This window comes from Tympanuchus pallidicinctus, unplaced genomic scaffold, assembly GCF_026119805.1.
Source record: "Tympanuchus pallidicinctus isolate F22 unplaced genomic scaffold, pur_lepc_1.0 scaffold7, whole genome shotgun sequence".
In the NCBI taxonomy this organism is placed as follows: domain Eukaryota; kingdom Metazoa; phylum Chordata; class Aves; order Galliformes; family Phasianidae; genus Tympanuchus; species Tympanuchus pallidicinctus.
In genome coordinates, this window is record NW_026294791.1 from 23,752,575 (window position 1) to 23,776,027 (window position 23,453).

The following is a 23,453-nucleotide window of genomic DNA, read 5'->3' on the forward strand; positions in this document are numbered from 1 at the left end:
TGCCTTTGGTAACTGGTCAGAGTTGCCTCTCTCACCAAATCAAGGCAGCCCCAAAATGGTTCCTCTGGGAGCATTAATGTTTTACTGAATCACTTATTTTCTCTTGATGACTGCTGCTTCAGACTCTCTGCGGCTGGATCCCAGTGGGGATTTTGTTGATGGGGGTTTATTGACTTCTTGTTACCTTGAAGTTACTGCAGTGGCAAGAATCACAGGTAACTCCTGGAGTCTGTTTATTTTATGGGTTGTGTTTTTAAGAGTTTGCAATGGCACCCTAGTTTTAGGAGAAGCCACTTGTTTATTTAGCAATGCACACATGCACTGATCCATAAATAAAACCGGTGAGCTACCTAGAATCTTCACTTCGGTCCTCAGTAGAGATTTTTGAGATTTATATTGCTGGGGCTACAGAAAGGACAGACTTGTACTGACAACTGGTGTCACAGTGGACTCATAGAACTGCGCTTGAGCTGGAATTCATCTAACTTCATTTAAACATCTGAGATTGACTTAGAAGAAGATTGAAGTTGGATATCAGGGGGAAGTTCTTTACCACGAGAGTGATGAGGTACTGGAACAGCTGCCCAGGGAGGTTGTGGATGCCCCATCCCTGGAGGTGTTTGAGGCCAGATTGGATGCGGCCTGGGTCTAGTATGAAATGGGGAGGCTGGTGGCCCTGCATGTGGCAGGGGGGTTGGAGATTCATGATCCTTGAGGTCCCTTCCAACCCGTGCCATTCTGTAATTCTGTGATTTGTCAGAACGTAAGGAGCCTGTAGGCTCCTAGTAAAGTTCAGTACATTTCTGGTAGAGCTGATCTCTCTTCAGTGACTGTAATAGGAAGTTTTGACAATTACCTTAAAACGTCTCTTAGAGGTCGGAAGCCTCTCGCCCTTGTTGTGCCTGTGATTACTTGCAGCCATGGAGAAGGGAGCCCCATGGTCATTAGGTTATTTTAGCTGGTCCTATGTACCACATCACAAATCCTCATGACTGAGAAGCATAAGATACAAGCACTGTACTTCAAAGTGACTAGGGTAGCCCTGTGTGGAAGCAAGACATGCTAGGTGTCCCTCAGGAGATCCTGTCACAGAGCGTTGGGATAGAACCAAGTTCAGCAAATAGCATCCAATGCTGATCTGGAAATGTTCTTGGCAAACCCTGCTGGACTATTTATTTGTGTTGTGGAAGATCCAGATTACACAACAGTCATCATTCTTCTGCAGCTGATGATCCATTAAAAGCTGACAAGCCACATATATTTCAAGGACCACAGGTCACCTCAGCAAATACAAGCTGTCTGCTCAACATGTATGCAGCACATCTGCAAAACTGTTAACCATGTGTGTACACACACGTACCTATCTTCCTACATCCGCTTCTAAGCACTTGAGGGCTTTCAAATCTGGTCTTCCAGATAATTCTGTAAGCTTAGCCTTGAGTGAAGCTTAGGTTCTTAGAAGCCAGATCTTCAGAGATCTATAGGAATCCACTGACCAGCAAGCGTCCATTAAGTGCACTTGTAAGATTTATTCAAACATCTCTAAAAACCTTAGTCTTAGGAGCTTGAGAATACCAGACTGGGTTAAAAAGCCTGCAAATTCAACAGTTCTTGAAAGGAGAAACATGGAAGAGAGATGCTCCACCAATTTTGTGTCTTTATTTTTGCTGCAGGTGTACACTGCTTTGTTGTGTACTGATGCTTCAAGACAGTCAGAAGCTGTATATGTTCATGAGCACAATGTTCAGCCCAAGTCCTCTCTCTGCAGGACATACCAGCTTGGCCTAGTAAGCAGGCTAACCGCAGCCACACTGTTTCAATCCGCTCTGAGCACAAACAGAGTAAGTTTATGTCTGCCTGCAAAACACTCCATAGTTCCTGTAGAAGCCTAATTCATGGAGGTGTTAATCACTCACAGCTCCCACTTATAGAGAACTGTAATGCAGCCCAGATCACTCTTCTGTGCCTCAGTTTCCTCATCCAAGTGCAGTTTCCTCATCCATGCATCAAGGTCTAGGGATGTACAGTGTCATTCAAATACTGTTATTGTTTATGGTAATGATGAGAATGCAAACTTTGTTTGTATAAAGGTCTGGGAGTGCCTACGTGACATCAACTGAAAAAGATGGGTATTAACTTCCATCCTTGACATACAGCACGCTGTGATTGCTCTCAGATGAACAGAATTACCTCCTCTTAAAATCAAAGGTAACTCATTTTATTTCGGTGAGGTGTGGTGATGTCCATGGAGAACAAATCACTTTTGGCAAGTGCAGGAGGAATGTCTTGGCAAGTTAGAAGAAGCATCAAAACTGAAGAAGAATGGGATGCAAGACAACTGAATTTAATCAGATGTAGCAGTCAGGTTCCTCTGGACAGGCCTACTGTCTGATGCACCATCCTAAATCTCTGGGGATCTGGATTAACAGAATGGAAGACAAACAAGAGGATGGTATAAAGGCACTCAGGGCACTTTAAGGTGTAACTGATAAATCTCTTATCGGTTGGCACTGTGTCAACTGATTATGGTAGTATGATAATATTCCTCACATTAATGTTGTGCCTCAGTGCCACGACTGATTTTTAATGTGTGTTTCAGTATCCGTGCCCATGTTCTTTGCTGGTTTCAACAGTCACAGCTCCTCAGGTCACACTGCACTTCTGCTTGCCATTAGTAAAGAGGTGACTAAATCAGTTATAAGGATGCACTTTCACTCCTACAGCCATTGAGGAGAGAGGATACTCTCTTACTTCAGCCAGTTCACTTTGAGCTGGTCTGAATTGCTCTGAAGATGCCTGTTTTTTTATTTTGCTGCCCATCAAAGAGCCCAAGGTGGCTATTCCCTAGGCCAGGCACAGGGAAGATGCCTGAACCAATGCAATACATCTGAAAAGAAACAGCTCGGGCAAATACTTCTTGACAGGACAGTTCTTGAAATTACTTTCCTCTGGAAACAACTGGCTTGTTTCACTAAATTTGGGGCCAGGAAATGTATGGAATTTATTATTTTGTAGGAAACTAATGTTTCACTTCATCTATTACAACACTATATCATGTATTATCTAAGATATCATCTCACATAACCTTTAAGTTTAGGTTAAATTATATAAATATCCAAACAAGAAATACAAACTGAAAATTTTGATACAATCATTTCAGTATTTCTGAAACAAAATATTTTAGAATATCCATTCAGAGATATGTTTCAAAACGACGGCTCTCCCTTCCAATCAGAAATGAAAAAACATTTGTAACATCTGGGTCGCTTTCTGAACATGAACAGCTTGAGCTGCAATGGTTGCAGGAGCTGCACTGTTGGGATTGCTATTCACAGTGCTTTAACGATTGATTCTATATTTTATTTTGGTTCCAGGAGCACCTAAGGACTGTCAGAGCTAAGGGATCTCTTTGGCAAGGAACCTCTCGTTCCTTTCATTACATTCCTCATTCATACATTAAGTGACACTGGCTTTCAGTCGTGCAGAAAATAAGCATCAAACCTGATACGGGACAACCTGACATTATGAAGAGTTTTGGCAGTGGTATGGCAGAAATGAGCTTTAGCATGCCTTAGCTAAAGACTGCTTTAGCAGTTTGCCTGGGAGTAATGTCTGATTGAATGACTAATTTGTTAATTCATTAATTACCTGTCAGTGGTGAACTACAGTTTGAGCTTGCAGGATCCAGAGTGTTCCGTGAAACTCGCTTCAACTAGGGTACTGACATTGGATTCATTCATTCATCCTCTTAACGTTGAGATCAGGAGCAAGTACTTAAATGAACACCAAACAAATGGGATTCAAACTCCCACTGCAAACTGAAGAGCTGAAGATTTAAACGCATGTTTCAAACAGCCTGGAAGTTGAGGCAGAGCAACCGAGTTCTCATCCAGTGTTTGAACACCAAAGAGCAACCGATGCATGGATGGTTTCTAAGCAAGCTCTTCTCTTTGAAATTTGTGATTCATTATTATTATTATTACATTCTACAGCAAAGTCCAGAGAGGCCAGAACTTTTAAACCAAGAATGGCCCTTACCCAAATTCATGCACTTTTTTAAGAGTGTAACACCGCCTACAGCAGTTAACTGTGAATTTTTGAATTAAAATATACTTGGAAAAGGAGGAAAACAAAATATTATTCTATCATAAGCAATCCCATGCATCTGTGCCCCTGGGGAGCTTGTGTTTCTTTACTCTTGAGGTTCATTATGTCACCAGAAAAGCTTTAATATTTTACTGTGGAAGCAACATAGCCATGAAACATTAATTTTCAGGAATGTGGTAACCATGAAATATGCTTTTTTTTCTACTAAGTTAAGACTTTACTTGGCTCCGTTCTCCATTAACTATTAACATAGTTAAAATAACTAATTTTCACTACATGTTTATGCAGATATAGTCTAGAAATTAAAATAAGAGAGATGTACAAAATACAGAAGAAACTTTTTTACTTTGAAAAATCTATTTCACTGATAGTGATACCAGACATTGATATTCTATCTTTTGTTCTAATCACTTTTCATGCTGTATCCACCTTGGGACAGCCCTCCTCTGGTGTGTAAATGAACAGCTGATGTATTCTGCACGATAACAGCTGTCAGCAACAACTTAGAGTTGTATAAAATTATTTACCTCCCTATTTCCACAATGCTGTTCTCTTGTCATCGAAGTGACCAACATCGTTCACATAAGCCTGGCACAGACATGAGGATTTCCAGTAGTTCCCAGCTATTCTGCACCATGGCAGAAGTTTCTGGCTCGAAGAGAAAATGATGTAGAACCAATTAATTTGTAACGCATGTCTAGATCTTTTAAATATTTGCCTGTTACTGCTAATGAGTATAGCTAACTGTAGGACTGATGCTTCTTTCCTGCAAAACTAATGACTGGTTTTCCTTCAAATTTCTGCACATATTCATATTCACCCAATCACGACACCAGCTTTTAATTGGTGCTAAAAGGGAATGAAAGAATTGTAGTGGTTTAATGGGAATTAAACACCCTTATTTCAAGGGACAATTCCAGAACAAAAAAATTCACCTAGTGTTTTTAGCATCGTGTGATACATTTGCAATCATTACCAGTTGATTCAAATGGAAGAATTAGCCAAGACATTCCAGAAGAATCTGCATCATGGGAGCCATACGTTCCTATGTTACATGACATGCCAGACTATTCAACAAATCACCAGTTATTTTTCCTTAATGCTACAATCAGTGATGGCACATTAAAAACAAAAACAACACTAATTACTGAATAAGATTTGACAGCATGAAGCTCTATGCCATGAACTGGAAATTCTCAACACATGCATTCATATTGCTAGAGAAGATGAGCTACACAATTAAAACAAATCTGGAAATCTGTTATCAAAGGATGGCCAAGAGTACTAAAATCCAACTGAGAAGTTCCCTGTTGTCCCTTGTTGTCTTTGGGCTCCTATGTGAGTCAATCTTACACAGGTGACAATATTTGACAAAGATAATTGTGCATACAGCCACGTGGAGGATATTCCATAGAACCTTTTCCATCTGAACATGGACATTTGTCATAACACAACTTTTAAAAAAGCCCAGCCAGTTGTTCCAGAATTGCAGGTGAATAAAATAAGACAAAAATTGTGAAAGAGTCAGAACAGTCCATTCTTACATTTTGAACAAGCCACGCTTCGTTTACATTTTTTGCTGCATTATAATAACAAAAATTTAAAATGTAAATTATTTTAGAACCTTAACTCAAAGGAAATATTTGATTTTGTCCATAGTTCTCATTAGGACCATTACTGACTATTCTCTGTAAACAAAAACAAAACTGTCTCCTCTTGCCCTCATTCAGAATGAAGCAGAACATCAAATTCTGAAAATCTTTGCAAAAAGAGCCCTGTCCTCCCACAGCGCTTTCTGTGCCCGTATGAAAGGGACAAGAAGGTCAATGTGTAATTTCTGTGAGCTCTAAGGAGATTGTATGTGTTAGCATTGTCAAATCCAGGCTTACACAGCTGCTGTTTGGATATAAATCATAGATGCTTTTGGGTTACTAACACCCTCTGCAATTTAGTACAGTTGTTAATTAATACAATACTGTATTAGTTCTTTTTGCATTCTAACTATTAACACCCCATGAAATCCCATTAGCTCTGCATATGGTGCCAGATTTGTTCTGAATGTGGGAAAGAAAGAAATTTACAGTGGTATGAATAATAAAGAGATGCTTTCAAGTGGTTTCCACTGTGAACGTTTTGAAAAAACATTTTCCAGAAAGTGGATTGTGGGGCAATCTTTGCACAAATTTTCAAAGCAAACATGCTTATATGTCATATAATCTTTTCCCTAAAGCGTAAATATCCTTATGCACCACTACTGTTACAGAGCAGAAACATTAGCAAGGTAGGTTAGGTTTTCCAGAAGCTATTTGAATATTCTGCTTCAGAGATCTGACAGATTCTTCTTAACTTCCAGGACAACATAGTCGCCAGTGAAAAACAAGCTTATTTGTTTCACCCCTCATGCAAAGCACACTAAAACATATAAGCCACTAGAAAATAATTAGTCTGAAGTCTCCGTATTTAGTTTAGTTTTGTTGTAGTATTGGCTCTTGAATGAAAGAGAAATCCTACAAGGAGCAGTCAGAAAGTCTTTTAAAAATGGTGAAGCAGGCAGGATTTAGAAGCAGACGATTGCCTGGAGAAGCTGGCTCAATTGTAATTCTCTCTTGATCCTTTAGAAGTTGCTGCCTTGGAATTACAGTGGTAGCAGTAGGTAGCTAGTAGTATTCTACAGGTGCTTTTCTTCCCCTTTGTCCTCCACCCGTAGTCCAGTCTTTGCTGCCACATTATGCAGTCAGGAATGGGCAGGGCGTTTCTGCATGGCCAACATCCAGACAGGGACGCACTGCTCGGGGAATCCCTGCTGCCTCTCCTCTTGCAGGATGACGAGTCCACTCATTTCAATGAGGCTGTGGAGGATGTTCAGGTCTCGGATCACACTACTGTCCAGACAATCCAGGATACAGCCCTCCCTGGCTACATTGTCCTTGAGAATGATAACACCATTATCCTTCAAGCCTTTCTGGCACCGGATGAGAAACTTCAGGAGATCTTTATCTGTCAGATATCCTACAGGTGAAAAGACGGAAAATAGATCACTATTAACCATTCATACAGCCTCCCTCTGAACATATCATAACGGTGCCTTGATTCGATTCTCCTTATCCCTTTTTATTGCTGGAATAGTTAGTTCTAGATCTGCCAGATTTCAGAATGAAAACCTGGGCAAATCAATAAGATCATCAGTTACAAACTCAAATCGATATTTATGATCCACATTCACAGCAGCAACAGATGTGGACAGAAGTCAATGGGAATAGCGGAGAAAATAGCGGGTGCTGAAGGGTTCTTTAATCTGGTGGTTAAAGTCATAATAAGAATCACTGGCAGGAAGCTGGAACCAAACAAATTCAAACCGGAAATAAGAGACAAATGTTTTAACAGTGCGAGTAACTACCGATCAGAAGCAACCAGCAGAAGTGGTGGATTTACCACCTCTTGAAGTCCTCAAATGTAGTGCGACGGACTTTCTCAAGATAATGTTCTTATTGAACACAAACCATCCAGTGCAAGGGTAAAACAATGGAATGTAACAGCAAGTGATACAGAATAGGTCAAATTAGAGAATCTAACAATTACTAATGGCTGTTTATGCTACAGATTTCTATATACACCCAAAGCAGCTGTGGATTACAACCAAATCACCAAATAAACTCCGTATTACTACATACTGTTCTGATCTCTGCATACACCATACATATTTAAATACAGTAACTTTTAATATTTGAGATTTAATATGAGATTGTGTTTTCTATTCTTCCTTCTCAAAGATCAATAATTCTGTTAACATCAGGAGAGTGGGGCTCAGAGAAGAGCAAAATGAGAACACACATATGAAACCTATTTAAAATGAATTAACAAGGGCAGGTGGTCAAAAACTGAATGAAAAACTCAAAAAAGTTGCTTGTAATTTTTAGTCAAAATATTTAGTTTTCTTCATGGTAGATCTAAACTTTTATAAATGCAAGCTGTCATTTCAAAACCACACTTTGATATAGCTTGTCAGATTTTTTTTTAACTACTTCCCTCTTACTAAAGAAAAAAAAGAGTCAGAACAAAAACTGAATACCTTCCAAACTGTGGGAAAATCGCCATTTCAGTTTGAAAATTAAACTTTCATTTTTATTTCTTAAAAAAAACAAAAAAAAACAAAAAAACAAAACTTGAGCTAATTTAATTATGTACATGCACGACAAATCAAGATTTCATGGACTAGATTCTTTGAAGCATTTGGCTGCTCTTAACTTAGTCCTTAGCCCAGTTTTTCCATCCAAAAATACATGATCTTGCTTGCATTGCTACCTGCCAGTTAGTCCTGCCCCATTCCACCAAGAAGCATTGAGCTTGCTGGCATTTTTCATCCAAAGTCAAGGTAGTGGTAGAAACTTGATTAGTACTTAAAGTCACTATCTATGTCATAGCAATCGATGGCTGAAAGGTGGAAGGAGATTCAGATCTGCTAGACAAAAGGCATATGCTGCTTTTGCCATTGATAGCACAAAAGTAACAAGCACAGCTGCAGACAAGTCTTCATTCATTTTGTCTCACGTTGCCTTGGCTTCATTCATGAGATCTGAGCAATGATTGACTATTCAAATAGAACAGAAGTAGAAGGGAAAATGATACTCTTCTGAAGCAACTTGCTTATATAGCTATAAAGGAACAACCTACAATTCTAAGACCAATCCCGTTACTTTTTAAGACTATGTATAAAGGACAAGTGATTGCTCTTAAGATCTCCTGTACTAATCTTCCTGCCTTTGCCCAAAAAGAAGGCATTTCCAGGGTTTTGACATGGAGTTGTTCAGGCCTCCTCTTGTGCTATAGAATAATGAGTCCTGCCCACTGAAACTGCACAAGGGACACTCTGCAGCAGTAAAGGCTTTAAACAGCATGAAAAGTATCTACTAAAAATGGTATTTCTGACTGATTGAGACAGGAGAATGAAAAGTTGACTTTTCAGGTCACCTTCAATTCACTTCTCCCATAGCTGTATGAATATTCTGTTTACAGCCTTACAACATTTTTCATGCAAGGATCACTGCACACTTTACAAAAGTAATTAATTCTCATACCATTGCTTTAAGTAGGAGGGGAAAAAATTGGAACAAGGAACAGAGCCCACATTGTCTAATTGTCTGTCTGCTGCTCTTACTGCTGAAGTGCATTCACTGAGCAACTGTAGGAGAGGATGCAGATATTTGTTATTTGGGGAGGAATTGCTTTGGGATGTAGCTAAGTGAACCTCTTTAATGAGCATTAGTGCATGCAACAGACAGTCATCTGCTGATAGGTTTTGGTGATTTCACCATGCTTTTTCACAGCTTATTTCCTGAAATATTCCCAGGTCTCAATAGTCATCAAGTTCAGAAATGCCCCTGAGAACATGGGTATTGAGGGACACCCACTGGCAGAGGCTAAGAAAGGACTGAAGGGGATATCCCTGAAGGGGCACTTAACCTAACAGGTTCTATGTGCGAGGAGTATATGACATGCCAGGGATTCCCACAAGATCTTTGCAGGAAATGTCCAACAGGATGCCAAGCTACAATGCAGAAGTGGTGAATCGTGGGTGGAAAATGACTTCTGGCAAAGAACCAGAGGAAACCATCCTTTAATGCAGATACAGTCAATCTTGTAAACAAAAAAAATACAAAAACCCTACCACTCATTCTGCATCCAAATGCTGGAGCTGCCCTATCTGCAAAGGGGCAAAAATGTCTCAAAAGGGCTCTTTTTCCTTGTGAGACTGCTTGGCTCTCTGGAGTACCTGATGACTCATGAAAAATATGGGCAAAGGTGTGTCCAAAATTGGCTAATATTCAATAGGCCAAGAATGAGGGTCATACAATTCTCACATGTTTTTTTTCTGGTAGGCAAGCTTGATCCTCACATGCAGTACTGTCACAGTGTTACAGCCTTGCTCCCATCACATGCCAGATGCAGAGGTGTTGATAGACCACTGCATACAAATAAGGTCAGCCTATCTGTCTGCAATATTGGTAGCTATGAGGGAGGGAAGATTCCTGCTCAATGTATAAGACCCATATATATATTTATGACCTACTCCCCCATTGCACTACAGCATGCAAGCTTCTCCTGGTAGATGCACCTTCCTTCAGTACATGGCCTGAAAAAAAAAAAAGAAAAAAAAAGCATCTTGATCTGTACCCACTGTGCACATGGCTGGGGAGAACTCCCAGAAGTCCACTGCAAGATTATTTTTTTTCCCTGGGTTGACAGGGAAACATGACAAGTTTAAGAAGATATGGACTGTGGCGACTGCCTGACTCCACAGAAAAGCTTTAGTACTGCAGGAGTTTCTTCTTTGTTTTCTACTTGCTTGTCCTGGCTACTATGGGACCAGGCACTGGAAGTGAATGAAGGCAGCACCTTGTGCTTCCAGCACTTGTCAGTCTTGGCCTGGCATCATCAAAGATTTGAGAATCTCTTTTTTACAGCTGCACCATTCTTTTAACAGTAATTTCAGCACATGCTGTGTAGCTCTGAGATGCTGGGCTGGATGAATCGTGCTGAACTAACCTGAAACCCACTGAATCCAGATGACATCATATCTTTGTGGGGCTGGAGTGAATTCCTGGAGGCTTTTGCAATAATACATTTCTACTCTGTCCTCCTCGTCCTGCAGGTAGTTCGGGACCTCAGCCAGGAAATTTTCCATCATATCCACCAGTTCCACACTCTTGAAAACTGGTAACAGGACATGCTTGCTGATCCGACCTATCCCACAGCCACAGTCCAGGGCGCGGTTGGTGCCAGCTTTCCCCACCCCCTGTGAAACACAAGAAAATCATTTGAAATCTGAAAAAATGCTACCTGAAAGATCACAGCAACCATGGTACCAGCTATGGCTTTTTGTCCACCAAGCCTACTATCTTGTCTCTTTACCTGTTCAGGGCAGCTGCAAGATTGGTGAGAACTCTGAACGCTATCAGTACACCTTCGGATAGCTATTAAGCTGCTAGGCTGCATTCCCAGATAATGCCCGGATGCATTTTTCCTCCATAATTACTTTCCACAGCTTGGAGCAGAATCCAGTGACCTGCAGAACCTCACACTGAGTGTCCAAGCCAGTAAGTAAGAGTAGTGAAGACAAACCTCCCCTTGTGCTCCAGCTGGCATACACTATCCCACCCCTGAGCTGACATTGTCTGCACAAAGCTCTCCTCCTCAACAGCCAGCAGCCACTGCTCATTTGGAGCTGCAAAGCAAAGGCTGCAGTCGATGGGATTTCTTTATTGTAGCCCTGCATTTATTGCTGTTTTTGCTTGCTATAAGAAGAGAATATTTCACAAATTCCTAGCTCTCTCAGAAGAACCATTGGTCTTCACAAAGTCCTTCCAACTCCATCAGTCATGTACTTATATCTTACAGTCAACTGCATGATAGGTCAGTCTTGTTAAATTCTGAACCCAGTAAAGACTCAACGAAAGAATAAGCATATACCAAACACTGCACACAAGAAATAGATATTCTGTGCTCCAAAAGTTATAAGGTATCCGTGGAAATCTCTGCAGAGACAGAGCGTCCTTGTGATCTGAGCACAACTTTCAAAACAAGTTGTGTTTGAACAAAGATCTTGGAGACGTAGCTAACTTACAACAACACAAAAGTTTGGACTGGAGCATATTCAGAATTTCTTCTCTAAACATAGAGACAAGCAAGATGACTGAGTAGATTTTGCTTAACTGCTATTTTTTTATTCTTGAATATCATCTCTGGATAGGGATCAGACAAGAAAAAATTGTGGCACAAAGGATACATCTGTGAGAAAATAATGAGTTACTGTAAAAGGATCTTCATAATGAAAGCTGTATTTCACTCCTAAAGCTTTCATTCTAGCTATAAAGAGTCTCTTAAGAGCGTGCTGCTGTTGTGTAAAACAGAAATTTTAAGTCTGTACAGGCACTGGCCATGGAATTGGAGCTCCCCTGGCCAAAGTTATCTGCTAAACAAATATATTAAAAGCAAATGTAAACAGCTTTTCCCTGTCCCTGGAAGTGAGAGCTGAAGCAAAACCTATGGGCCAAAGTCCCTGCAACAACTTCACTGCTCTTAAGTGAAATAAGTCCAGGAAGGGTCTAGCTCTTTCTACTTACTGGGAGACCCCTCCCCTCCCCCACCATGTAATGACTAAGCATAAATCATGTAACTCACTGCTTTTCTGGCCTTGCTTCAGTGGGTAATTCAGTAGATTATTAAGGTCAAAGGACAGTATTGTCAGTGACACGACTATGAATAGCTCAGCTGAACATCTACAGTTACATGGAGTAACTGTAGAAAGAGCACAAGGACCTGAAAGGCTCTCGCCAGCCTCTGGAGCTGCTGGTCCCAATCTGTATACCTAAGAAGATTAATCTCCTGATGTGTGCAAGAGTCCACAAGCCTTCAACCCTATTGGACTCTGGAGATGACCTGTTTGTAGTTAGCCAGAAAATGTGAGCTATTCTTCATTCACGGGCTGCACTTAGGAGCACACGGCTTTTACTGAGGACCAGACTAAGCTGTAGCAGAGAGTTCATGAGAAGAGAAGGAGCTGTGTCTTCACAAGGTCAATTCCCATACTGTTTGATGGCAGATACATATAGACCTAAGTTGATGCAATTAAGTACAACGCTTCAAGAATGCTGGTGAGAAAGCAGGAATTGTTTACTAAAAAAGCTAGGAAAAATTAGCCTAAAAGCCATACAACTCTGACTTTGGTACCTGTGTTTCAGAGAACCTATAATCACAGCACCTTACCAAACACTGGGAATTCATCTCCTAGGAGAGCATCACAGCAAGGACCTGTGATGACACATCTCCATTTACCATCAAGAAGGAAAGGAAAAGCAACCATGAAAGCTGAGGCTCAATCCCATACTTTACTGACAGGGAGCAAGAGTACCAGGCAGTCAGACGAGAAGCCCTGCAAAGCACCACAGCACTGTTTGCAATGAAAATGTTGACATAATTCCATGTTCAGCTAATATATTTTCAGTTTGGGAGTGCTCGGAGCTTTGACAGGGTATTAACATTTTCTTTGGAAGGCAATCATTTTCCCAAAAGCCTAATTGAGTTGAAAACTGGACTTCTTATTTAAAGAAATAGCGTAAGTGAAAATTTTAAGCCAGAGCAGGCTTCAAAATTTAAGATTGACTGCTTCTCTGCTTACATGCTTCCTGTTACTCTGAATCACTGTCATTGAGGACATGCACACACCCAAACGTTCTGCTGTAGAACTGAATAGGGCACTCACAAAAGTTCATTAGGTATAAAAGATCTGTGGGATATGTTTTGATGGTGCTACTTCAGGTCTTGGAAGGGCAAGAAGGCAGTATAGATACGAAAGGAAAACAAAGAAACCACAGTTCAGTAAATAGTTAAGCAGTTTTCTTTCTGAATTATTTATATAAATATCAGGCTTTGAACAAAATCTTTTCCATCTCCCTGATCAAACAGAAGAAAAATCACTTTCATTCAGCTTTTCATTCAGCAGGTCCTCAATTAGACAGCTGAACCAAGGCAAGACAGGGCAGAAAGGAAGACAGTTTTTTTGGAGGTAGAAAGGGAGCTGTAAGGACAATATAATCCCCATCTTTACTATTTCACACACCTGTAGATCATGAATGTTCCTGAATTAATGGTTCTTTTTCTTTCTTTCCTTTTTTTTTTTTTTTTTTAAAGATTTCCTCTGGATTAGGCACTTGAAAACACAGTGTCTGTATGGACATCAAAGCTTGAATTGGCATGAATACATTGCCATAAATACGCAATGCTATTGCTCTGCTGATAACCCTTCAGGTGTGACTGCATCAAAGACAACCTATAGCTTGTCTATATAGAGCTGTTGGCTCACGTTCTAACTCAAATGTTGCTCTTGGTTTGAGTTCTGCCCACACACACATAAAACCTCTTAACTTGAGCACAGTGGCACTTTTAACTCAGTTTGACTCGCCTGGGCAGGAGACAGGCTAAAATATAAGTGAAGTCCTCAGTTTTCTACTTTTTTTTTCTTTTTGTAATTCCTTCCATGCATCCAGGCAAGATAAATTCTACCATGGTAAGGAAATCTGTAGCTCAGTTTACTGTGGTGCTAAAAAACATGTTAAGAAATGCCATACACGAAGGTATGCAACATCAGTCATGGAAGGGAAATGTCACTGTGTGGCATTTCCACACCAGCCAAACTAACTGAAGGGTAATTTGAGTGGAACTGGGCAACTGTTTTTTAAGGAGCACTAGTTCTGCCAGAAAAATAAAGTTTTGGAAAAAGAAAAATTGTGATATCGATACCTCAAATCTAGAGAACAGTTTTAGCCAGGAAACATGGGAAAGAATGTTGAAAATGCTAAGATATTTCTTTTTGACTGCATTCAAGGAAAAAAAACGACTTGTCAGCTTTTCATTTCTAAACAGCATTTTTCATTTTGGAACCGACACATATTAAGAACAACAGGAAAAAAAATCAGAGGGCAAAACAATCAAAAACCTAAATTAAATATGCACAGTTGATCTGAGACTAATTTCCTTTTCTGATTTTGTTAAACTTTTTAAAAAAAGCATAGCTTATGTTTGGGTCAACAAATTGTCTTCTTCTACTTTGATTGGCTTATTGGTAAAAAAAATATTCAGAGAGAAACTGGGTATAACAAAAGGAAGACATGGCTCAGATTAGCTATACAGTAAGGTCACTACTACAGAAAGCCTGTAAATATCTCTATTTGCTCAAGTAGGATTCAAGTTGCAATAGTAAGGAAGGAAAATAAACCATAAGTAAAACAACTAATTGATTGTATCTTGAGAGATTAAAGGCTGTAATAAACTAAATCAGAATTAGCAAAACATGCAGATTCCTTTCTTTTATTTTTTTTTTCCTTATTTGATCTTGGCCATTCAGAATATCCTTTCTACCCCTGGCTAATAATAGGAGTAGAAGCTCTGCTCTGGAGTCTTTTGTATCTGTCATCACACCTGATGCATTGGGTATGATTTCTCTTTGGCACATGAAACTCTGCTACAGACTGTACTTTCCTTTTCAGGTCTTGGAGATGAGAAAGCTTAACAGTGTGATATAAACTCGCTGTTCAGGAAACTGAATCTGTATGATGTCTAGGAAGCATGAAATCTTTCCCTGAAGACAGGCTTGTCCACCATGTGAATTCCAAATATCCTTAAAAAAAGACAAAGTTTAAGGGACATGCCTGGGGCTGGCTCGAAGTTTACAAGTTATGTTTCATTTTTACTGAAAGCACCACTTTACTATCGTTCATCTTCTGAGTTTCCTTTTCTTATTTTGTAAGAAACCAAATACAATGAGGCCTTGAGATGCTGTGAAGCTGCTTTACAAAACTCTTACAGACACAGCGAGGCCTTAAAATGCTGTGAAGACATCAGTACAAAAGACTGTGAATAGAAATAAAGTAGCTGTTCACTTAGGTAACTGTGTTTTGTTGGCATACTGTCCCAAGAGTCTGCCATACACAGTGAACTTTGCCATCAGTTGCTCTTCACTGCTAGACAGGATTTCTATCTGTTGTTAAACCACACTTTTCATCCAAATCCATTTTAACTGTGCCCTTTTTTTATACACAACATCTCATTAACTTATTGAGCTTTTTTGTCCACAATAGGTCATTAAGGCTAAAAAAAAGTCATCTAGTTAAGCAAAATTTGTACATTTGAGTAGAAAATGAAAGTTTTATGGTAGTATCGTGTAGAACTTGTAATTTTGTGAGTAGGAAAATTTATGAAATTCAGTTCCCTGTAACTTTGTGGGTTCTTTAGCATCTAATGTAGTTGTTGAGCTAATTCAGCAGGCTTCTTATCCCCAGGAAGGGAAAGAGGCAGTTGGAAAACCTTTGGGCCAAACTTTAAAAAAAAAATAATAAATAGATTCCTAACAAGACACTCCAAAAACCCAAATGCCAAAGAGAAACTGCTATTTTAATTGCTGCTAAAATCCCACTTTGCATCTCAAGTCAAAGCAAATCTTTGAAGATTCTTACAGACCTTTAAAGATTTGCCTTCAAAAGTCAACAATAATGCTGCAGCAATCAGGAAATCATATTTTTACTAACAGGTAGCTTATTCTACATACTGCTAACAGAGGGGAAGGAGGATTGTATTTTCTTGCAGCATTCTCAGAAAAAAAGATAACTATAAATAGACAAAACAGAACCTTGGCATCTTGTCTCAGTCACTTTCCCAAATAGAATGCAGGAATTTGCACAGAAATATCTCCCAATGAAGCTAGCAAGGATTTTATAATGAAAAGTCTCAGCAGTACACTGAGAATTGATCTCCCACCCAACCAAAGTTTGTGCTATTCTTGCACAGTCCTCTTTGCAGCTTCAAAGTATAAGAAAAGGATGCAAAACAGGTAAACAACAAGATACAGCCAAGCAAAATGCGTGCTCATGGTGATGCATGACCTGGCAGAATGCATGTAAATAGTGTGTTCCTGGGCCCCATCACAGTCAATTACAACATGAGCTTCATGCATACAAAATATGATACATGGTGCCATTTAAAATCAACGTGTCTGGGCATGCTGCATGTCATTTATGACACATCACTACTGTCTCTTGCAGAAGATGCGATTAAATGACTCACCCCAACAAACTTCCTGAGAAACTCCCTGGAGGATTCAATGTCTATATTGGAGAGCTCAATGTAGTCTCCCATCATGCCCTCTTCTGTGGCTGGTACCTCCTGGTAGAAGTGTTTGGCCCTGGCGTAGAACTGCATCTCCCCATTGATAACTTGACTTGTTAAAGCGTAAAGTTTCACTGCAAGCAGATAAATCATTATTTTATTGTTAATGACACATTTCTGGGTTAGTCACTTGTTCTGGAGGCACGGTGATGAAAATCTATGAATCTAAGCTGAGCCTCCAAATGAACAAACCTCTGTTTCCAAACCTGAGGTGGAAGGAAAGGTGTTGGATTTAATCCTGCAAGGCTCTGAAGGGACACAGCACCCCTTGCGTATATTCTGTCCCTGCCACACTCAGAACTCATTTGTCATTACACAGTATGCTTTCACATCAGTGAAAAATCATTCCAGGTTTGAAGATGAACATTAATACCAAAGAGAGCAGTGGGATTAGTTTACCCCCAGAAAAGCTGTGGGCAGTGTTTATTGCTGTTTGCAGGCACCACTTCCGCTGTCGTGAACCTAACAGCTCCTCACAGCCTGCAGATTGCCATATATACTTTCTAGCCATCAACAGCTGCACAGAGAGTGCACCAAGAAGAGTCTGAATGAATGAGGCACTTGCTTTGGTTTATTTTTAGTGACACTGGGAAGTCTGGGGCACTGTAAGCCGAACCAAGGAGCAGATGGCAGTCTCAGGCCTAAATGAATATACAGCAGGGAGACCATTTAGAAACGGAGTCCTAAATTTTCTTCTGTCACAGGTCAAGATAATCAGTGGGTGTTACATTGGAAAGCTCCTGTGTGCCAAGGGGTTGGGTCTTTCCTGTCATTGCTCTGCTATTTTGCTGGTAATACATAGCAATCGTAAGTCTGAGGCCATTCAATTCAATCGGACCCTGTTTTGTATGGTTTAAGATAATTTTTCCCCATTCTTTGAATAACTGAAATCTATGCTCTGCTAATTTTTCCCCATTCTTTGAATAACTGAAATCTATGCTCTGCATCTAAGTTTTTCCATACTTGAAATGCAATGGCATATCAAAAGTAGTTATGTGTTACATCTCAAAAGTTCAAATTAGGGCAGACTAGAAACTGTTTGGAAACAAGCTATCCTGTTGTCTCATGCATATACAAGCATACAAGGTGCTTCCCCACATATACAGTTATTCCCAGACAGGCCTTCCAACAAAAAAGCAACTACAAGCCTGTGTGTGAAAGCTAAGCAGTAAGGAGGGATGGAGTCACACTGGGGATGAGTCTGCAAGCACAACTTTGCATTGTGAGACCACCTCCACTGCAGATGTGCAGCATGGCTCAAAGAATTGGAAATGGGCAAGCAGCAAATGGCTTTCTGGTTAACAGAGGAAAGGGAGACGTCCCTGCAGGCTGTGCAGACAGAGGGCAGCGCCCAGTTGCTGTTCAGTATCTACCTTATGTGGGCTGCATCTTTCAGCTTCCAAACTTCCCCAGGAGCACTGCTGGCAAGGGTCAAACAATGCCATGCCTTGCTCACCCTGCCTGCAGAAAAGGAATTACGCCCTCCATGCGCAGGATGAGAGTTAGGCCAGAGAACTGAACATAAGCCTGGAATGTATTTATGGAAGGCAAGCAAGCTCAGCAGGGAATGATAAGTATACGCCTGCCCATCCTCAGCAGGAGAATGACATTTCAGCAGCAAATGAGGGGGGACAAAGGAAGTAGGATGGGGAATAATTACCACCAAGGACCACTCGGAACAGAATAGTGCTATTGGGTTACACACCAGCAGCATGCCCGGCATATCCTTCATCCAACAAAAGCAGCATTACCAGCCCCTCTTGTCATCACCTGCTTAAGTCAACTGCTGAACGGATACTATTAAAGCTTTAATCCATTACACATTTATGTTATGCCTGAGAAATTTATACCACAAGAAGCACTGAGCCCAGCAAGGGTCAAAACCTGGGAGTTTTACACACTCCACTGATTATATTCACATACTCAGAAGAAACCATTTAGTTGAAGAAATTAATATGAAGGAGGCAGCAGCCAATCCACTGTGCAACTTGGCCAGGGAGGCTCCCAGAGCCTGAGAAATAAAGACTCCATTGGCAGTGGAGATTCTTCCAGTAAATTATCTCCATCCTCCCCTGGGAGTGGCACTAGCTTATTTTCTCCTGGTTTCTTTTCTCCCTTTCAGATGCCAGTCTGGTGAACAGAACTGAACCTCTGGATGCTTGCTTTACAAGCTCGTCTTTATGAAAGCCCAGCAACCATTTCTAGGGTTTTTTTTAATGGAACTACCAGGGGACAGAGATTTATTCTGTTCTACCTGATTGAAAAGAAAGGCTCTTACAGGATGTCTTTGCACTAGGACATGGTGTTGCAGGCAGCTGACAGCACAAACAACAAATATTCAGGGTCCATCTACTGAATGCATGAGCTGAACCCAAGGCAACACATGGAGACGATATGCTGTTGTTCAGGATATCAGATCTGTGGCATGTGCTCTCAGATTTCTCACTCAGAACCTGGATCAGACTCACAGGATGCCTGCAGGGATTTGCATGCACACACCAGCTGACTTCGGCTCCTCCCTGGCCAGCTGGGGCCCCACAGCCCCACCTAACATGCTGGCATTTGAAACCAGCTCTACTCTGAACACTTGAGCATTTTCTGTACCCCAAACCATGCAAAGATCTTTTTGTGCAAGTGCCTCACCTGAGGGCATGCAAGGACACAGGTCCTGTACCCAAAGCCTGTGGCAGTGACAGTCTCAGGCACGCAGTACATCATTTCCACCTCTTGCTTCCTCAAGTATTTCTCCTCCCTCTCCTGAATTTGCAACACTGCCAACTCTCCCAACCCACAACCCAATTTTCCAGACACAACCAATCAAGCTCACCTCTGATCTGCCTTGCAGCTGTGCCTGGCATGCAGGCTCCAGCAGCAGGACCAGAGGGAGCAGGAGGTTTGCCAGCTTGCAGGAATCTACCGCAAAAGAGAAGTGTGCGGAATCACACATCCTTGGTGGCAGTTAGTGTTGCAGCTCTTCTCTGGCGTGCCTGCCCCTCATCACAGGACCTGTCTAGCCAGAGGCATCTTCCCAATCCATGATCCATGTGGGACTATCTCCTGCATCAGGAAATTAAATGCTTGTGAGGTCTGTTACTGATACACAGCCTGATTTCAATGTATTTTGCGAAGTAGGGCATAGACAGGACAGGATAACGGAGCTGTAAGTCTCGCAGAGACTGGGGGGCAGCTTTCACAGACAAGATTTTCAGTGTTAAGTTAGGCGACCTGTAATATTTCAGGTTAGAAATGTGTTTCAAGGAAAGCAAGCAGAAACCTTCTGTCATGGTGAACCTGCTTGGCAAGACCCCCAAGCAGCAAAGGCTAAAGTGAGCCCACTGGCAAAGCAGACTGAGCAGACACTGCCTCCCTAAAGGTCACCTCCAGTCAGGAGGTGTTAGCAGTATTCAGTCGCAGCAAACAGTCTGAATGCCAAAAAAGAGCCAAATGCCATCCCCTAGACTAGACACAGAACATTCATCTAGGCCTGTCTTCCCCCCAGAGTCCAAGATTTTTTATTTTTTTTTTAAAGGATCAGCTCAAAATTTTGTTTTGCTGTATCTGATCTAAATCCCTAGGTCAACGGGATCCTTTAATACATTGGATCAGTCACAGCCCCAACCTGCAGCAGACTATTTTACAGTTGCACAGCTTGCTGAGCCAAATCTGCCCAGCAGAAATAAATGTTGCAAATAATTTTTTTGAAGTTTTTATTTGTGAACATTGTTTTGTGGCTCCAACTGCTTTCTGCGAGATATTGAACTAATTCCATTTTGGCTAAGCATCCCTTTTAAATGCAACATCTGCTTTGCGCTCCAGTTGAAAAATGGTTATCTGGGTGCAGAGAAGATTCACCTCTCTGCTATGGCCTGAGAACTGCTTTATAGAGGCTGAACATCAGCACACCCCTAAAGCAGGCTTCACTTACAGACATGTGCCTCACATATTGAAATATCTGGCTCTTTGGACTAATCATTTGAGTCTTCCACCACAGATTTCACTCTCCTGGCATCAAGTCCCTCAGCCCCTGGAACCACATGCATAATTTCCAGTACCTGAGTAGCTCTGTTAAAGTCCACTGGGCTTAGAGGCATTCAGACACATTCGAGTACACTGTTGAATCTCGGCCTAAATCAAATGCCTTTTATTTATGTCGTCCCAGCCTGTAAAAATTACATGATTCTCTTAGGCCATGATACCAAATACGCTCAGCTTTAGTGCTCCCACCACTAAACCTAGGAAAGGAGGGTGAGAGGATTGTGAAGTTAGCACAGCTTGAAGAAAATTCTGTCCCTTGCTGATCCTGGACTGTAGCATAAGTTTCAGTGTGAGGCCCAATTTCCGTGTTAATCACACTTAGGGTTAAGTATCCTGTAAAGTGCTCTGCTAGGTCACAGCCTTAGTGTTGTTTTAGTGGTTTAACACTGTTAATTCTGTGTAAGAGGTCTCTGCATCTCATCTTGAAGTACAGTTAATTTCTGCTCAGTTCCACTCTGAACTGAACTTGAAAATGCCATTCTGCAGATAGGTTTGGACTTGCCACATTTGCTCAGCTCCACATCACAGAGTGCAGGAACACAGGGTAGTCCAGACTGGAAGGCAGCTAAGTAGGTTGCTGGTTTGAACTGCTCACAACAGGGACAGAAATGAAGTTCCTCTGAACTTCATTCAAGTGAGTTCTGAAAGCCTGCAGCAATGCAGAACAGCCTACCCAGGCAACCTTTTCCAATGCCCTGACAAGCCACAAAGTTTTTCCTTACAGTCACTCTGAACATCTCCAATTTGAATTTATATCCACTGTCTCTTGCCATCTGTGAAGATGCCATAGTGAAGAGCTTGGCTCTTCAGATCACTGATAAAGATGTTAAACAGGACAGCTGCCTGTGAACACCACTGATCTCAAGACCAAGTACGACACATTAACCCTGACTTTCTAAGCCAAGTGACCCAACTGTTGTTACCCATCCGGTTGCCCACCCATCCACACCATGACATACACTCTGAGGAGATTCTCAGATGTGTCTCCACAGCACATGAGCTACCTCTCAGTGCCAGTCCTTATGCACCCTTTTACTCCATGACAGATACCATGCATAATGGATAAACTGCATGTTCACATGTAGGCCGGACTCACAGCACTTTTTCCTTGGGGTCTTACTGATTTGGATGCACTGGTAACAAAATGGAAAACTTGAGAGTTGTAATAATAACTCAGAGCATTGAAAATCTGGCAGAGGAACACTTCAGTCTGACAAGTAAACATTTTAGAGAGCTTGCTGGCTGAGAATGGAAATTCAAATAAAATTCAGACGAGAAATAGAATACGGTTTTAAGAGAGTGAAGCAATTAGACCTGGAAACAGTTTAATTACATACTGATGAGTTCTCAGTCATTTGCAGACTTTAAGCCAAGTTATTTTTGTCTTCACAAATACATACTGTGACTCAGTCATAAATTACAGGCACGATCTAGAAACTTTCATGTGAAATTTTAAGCTAGATATTCGTAACACTACCTTCTAGCCACCAGTACTTACACTAACATTCACATTGTAGGATATCCTGCTCAGTTTCTAATATGTTGTGTTTATTTTCAAAATAAATGAAAGAATAACATTGTCATCGACTTCTTGAGATTACATTGACCTATAATTAACTTCCCTTCCTTTCCATTTTTCCTTTCTTTCCACCATTCCTAGCTACCTACCACTAGGGACGGGGAGTATTTACCTTGCATGTTTCATTTTAGATAGCTGCAGATATCACCACATGTGAAAAGCCACATCAAAATACTAAGAAAACATGGAAATACTTTTTCTCTCTACAAAGAATTCTAGTATCCCGAGCAGGATACTCACTGGTGTCTGTACAATCTCACAGAATCAGGTAAGATAATCCACCTACCCATGTGGATCTTTCAATCAGGAAGGAGCCCTCAAGAAGCACAGTTTAGACAGACACAGCCTTCTTAAATTCCTACAGTTCTAACACTGAGTAGAAGCTGAATAATTCTGCTTAAAAAGTAACAAAGATCCAAGTAAAATGCACTTTCCAGGTATCCTGTCCTGGGAAAAAAAAAACTGGTTCTTAGGGTGAGATTTTCAAGAGAAGGTAACATGCCTTTTCTGCACATAAAATATTTTGGCATCCTGTATCTTTCACACATATTTGGCTATTAAAAAAATATTTTGGAAGCACTTTCCTCCCAGATAACAAACACTGGTCTGGACAGCCTGCTGCACAATCTGGATTATAGGGACTTTTGATAAAAAATAAAAATAATTACTTTTCAAGCATTTGTCCACAGCGGTGCATAATACAAAGCTGAGGACGAGTATCAGACAACAGAAAGTAAGGCCTGACAGCTCCACAACTTTCCAATTTGTCCTTCCAAGTGTTCTGAATAGGTCAATTCATGTTTTATTTAAAGGTGAAAGTATCATCACCCCAAAATCAAACTTCCTTAAGCTCCTGAGGTCTTTCCCATGCCCTTCCTTCCCCCACCAATCTATGGAGTATTTAGGTAGAAAAATAAAACAGGATACTGAATTAGAGGGAGCTGAGAGAGTAACAAATGGATTAGCTAGACTGTAATCTCTCGAGCAGGGCTTCTCAAGGCCACTATTTATTGTC

The 23,453-nt window shown here is 40.9% G+C and overlaps 1 protein-coding gene across 5 annotated transcripts in view; it reads right to left on the bottom strand.

The window, feature by feature from the left end:
• Positions 1 to 1,637: 1,637 nt before the first annotated feature.
• The window catches only part of NTMT2 (N-terminal Xaa-Pro-Lys N-methyltransferase 2), a 36,392-nt gene continuing 14,576 nt past the window's right edge, over positions 1,638 to 23,453 (bottom strand). For 3 of the 5 annotated variants that reach the window (XM_052665936.1, XM_052665935.1, XM_052665933.1), the window contains exons 2-4: positions 16,723 to 16,898; positions 10,651 to 10,900; positions 1,638 to 7,116 (exon numbers count right to left, since the gene is read on the bottom strand). In XM_052665936.1, coding sequence (XP_052521896.1) covers positions 6,842 to 7,116; positions 10,651 to 10,900; positions 16,723 to 16,857 — 660 coding nt within the window. In that variant the 5' untranslated portion in view covers positions 16,858 to 16,898 and the 3' untranslated portion in view covers positions 1,638 to 6,841. Of the gene's footprint in view, positions 7,117 to 10,650; positions 10,901 to 16,722; positions 16,899 to 19,467; positions 19,548 to 23,453 lie in introns of those variants that run through there. The other 2 variants (XM_052665934.1, XM_052665937.1) reach the window with 2 other exon arrangements.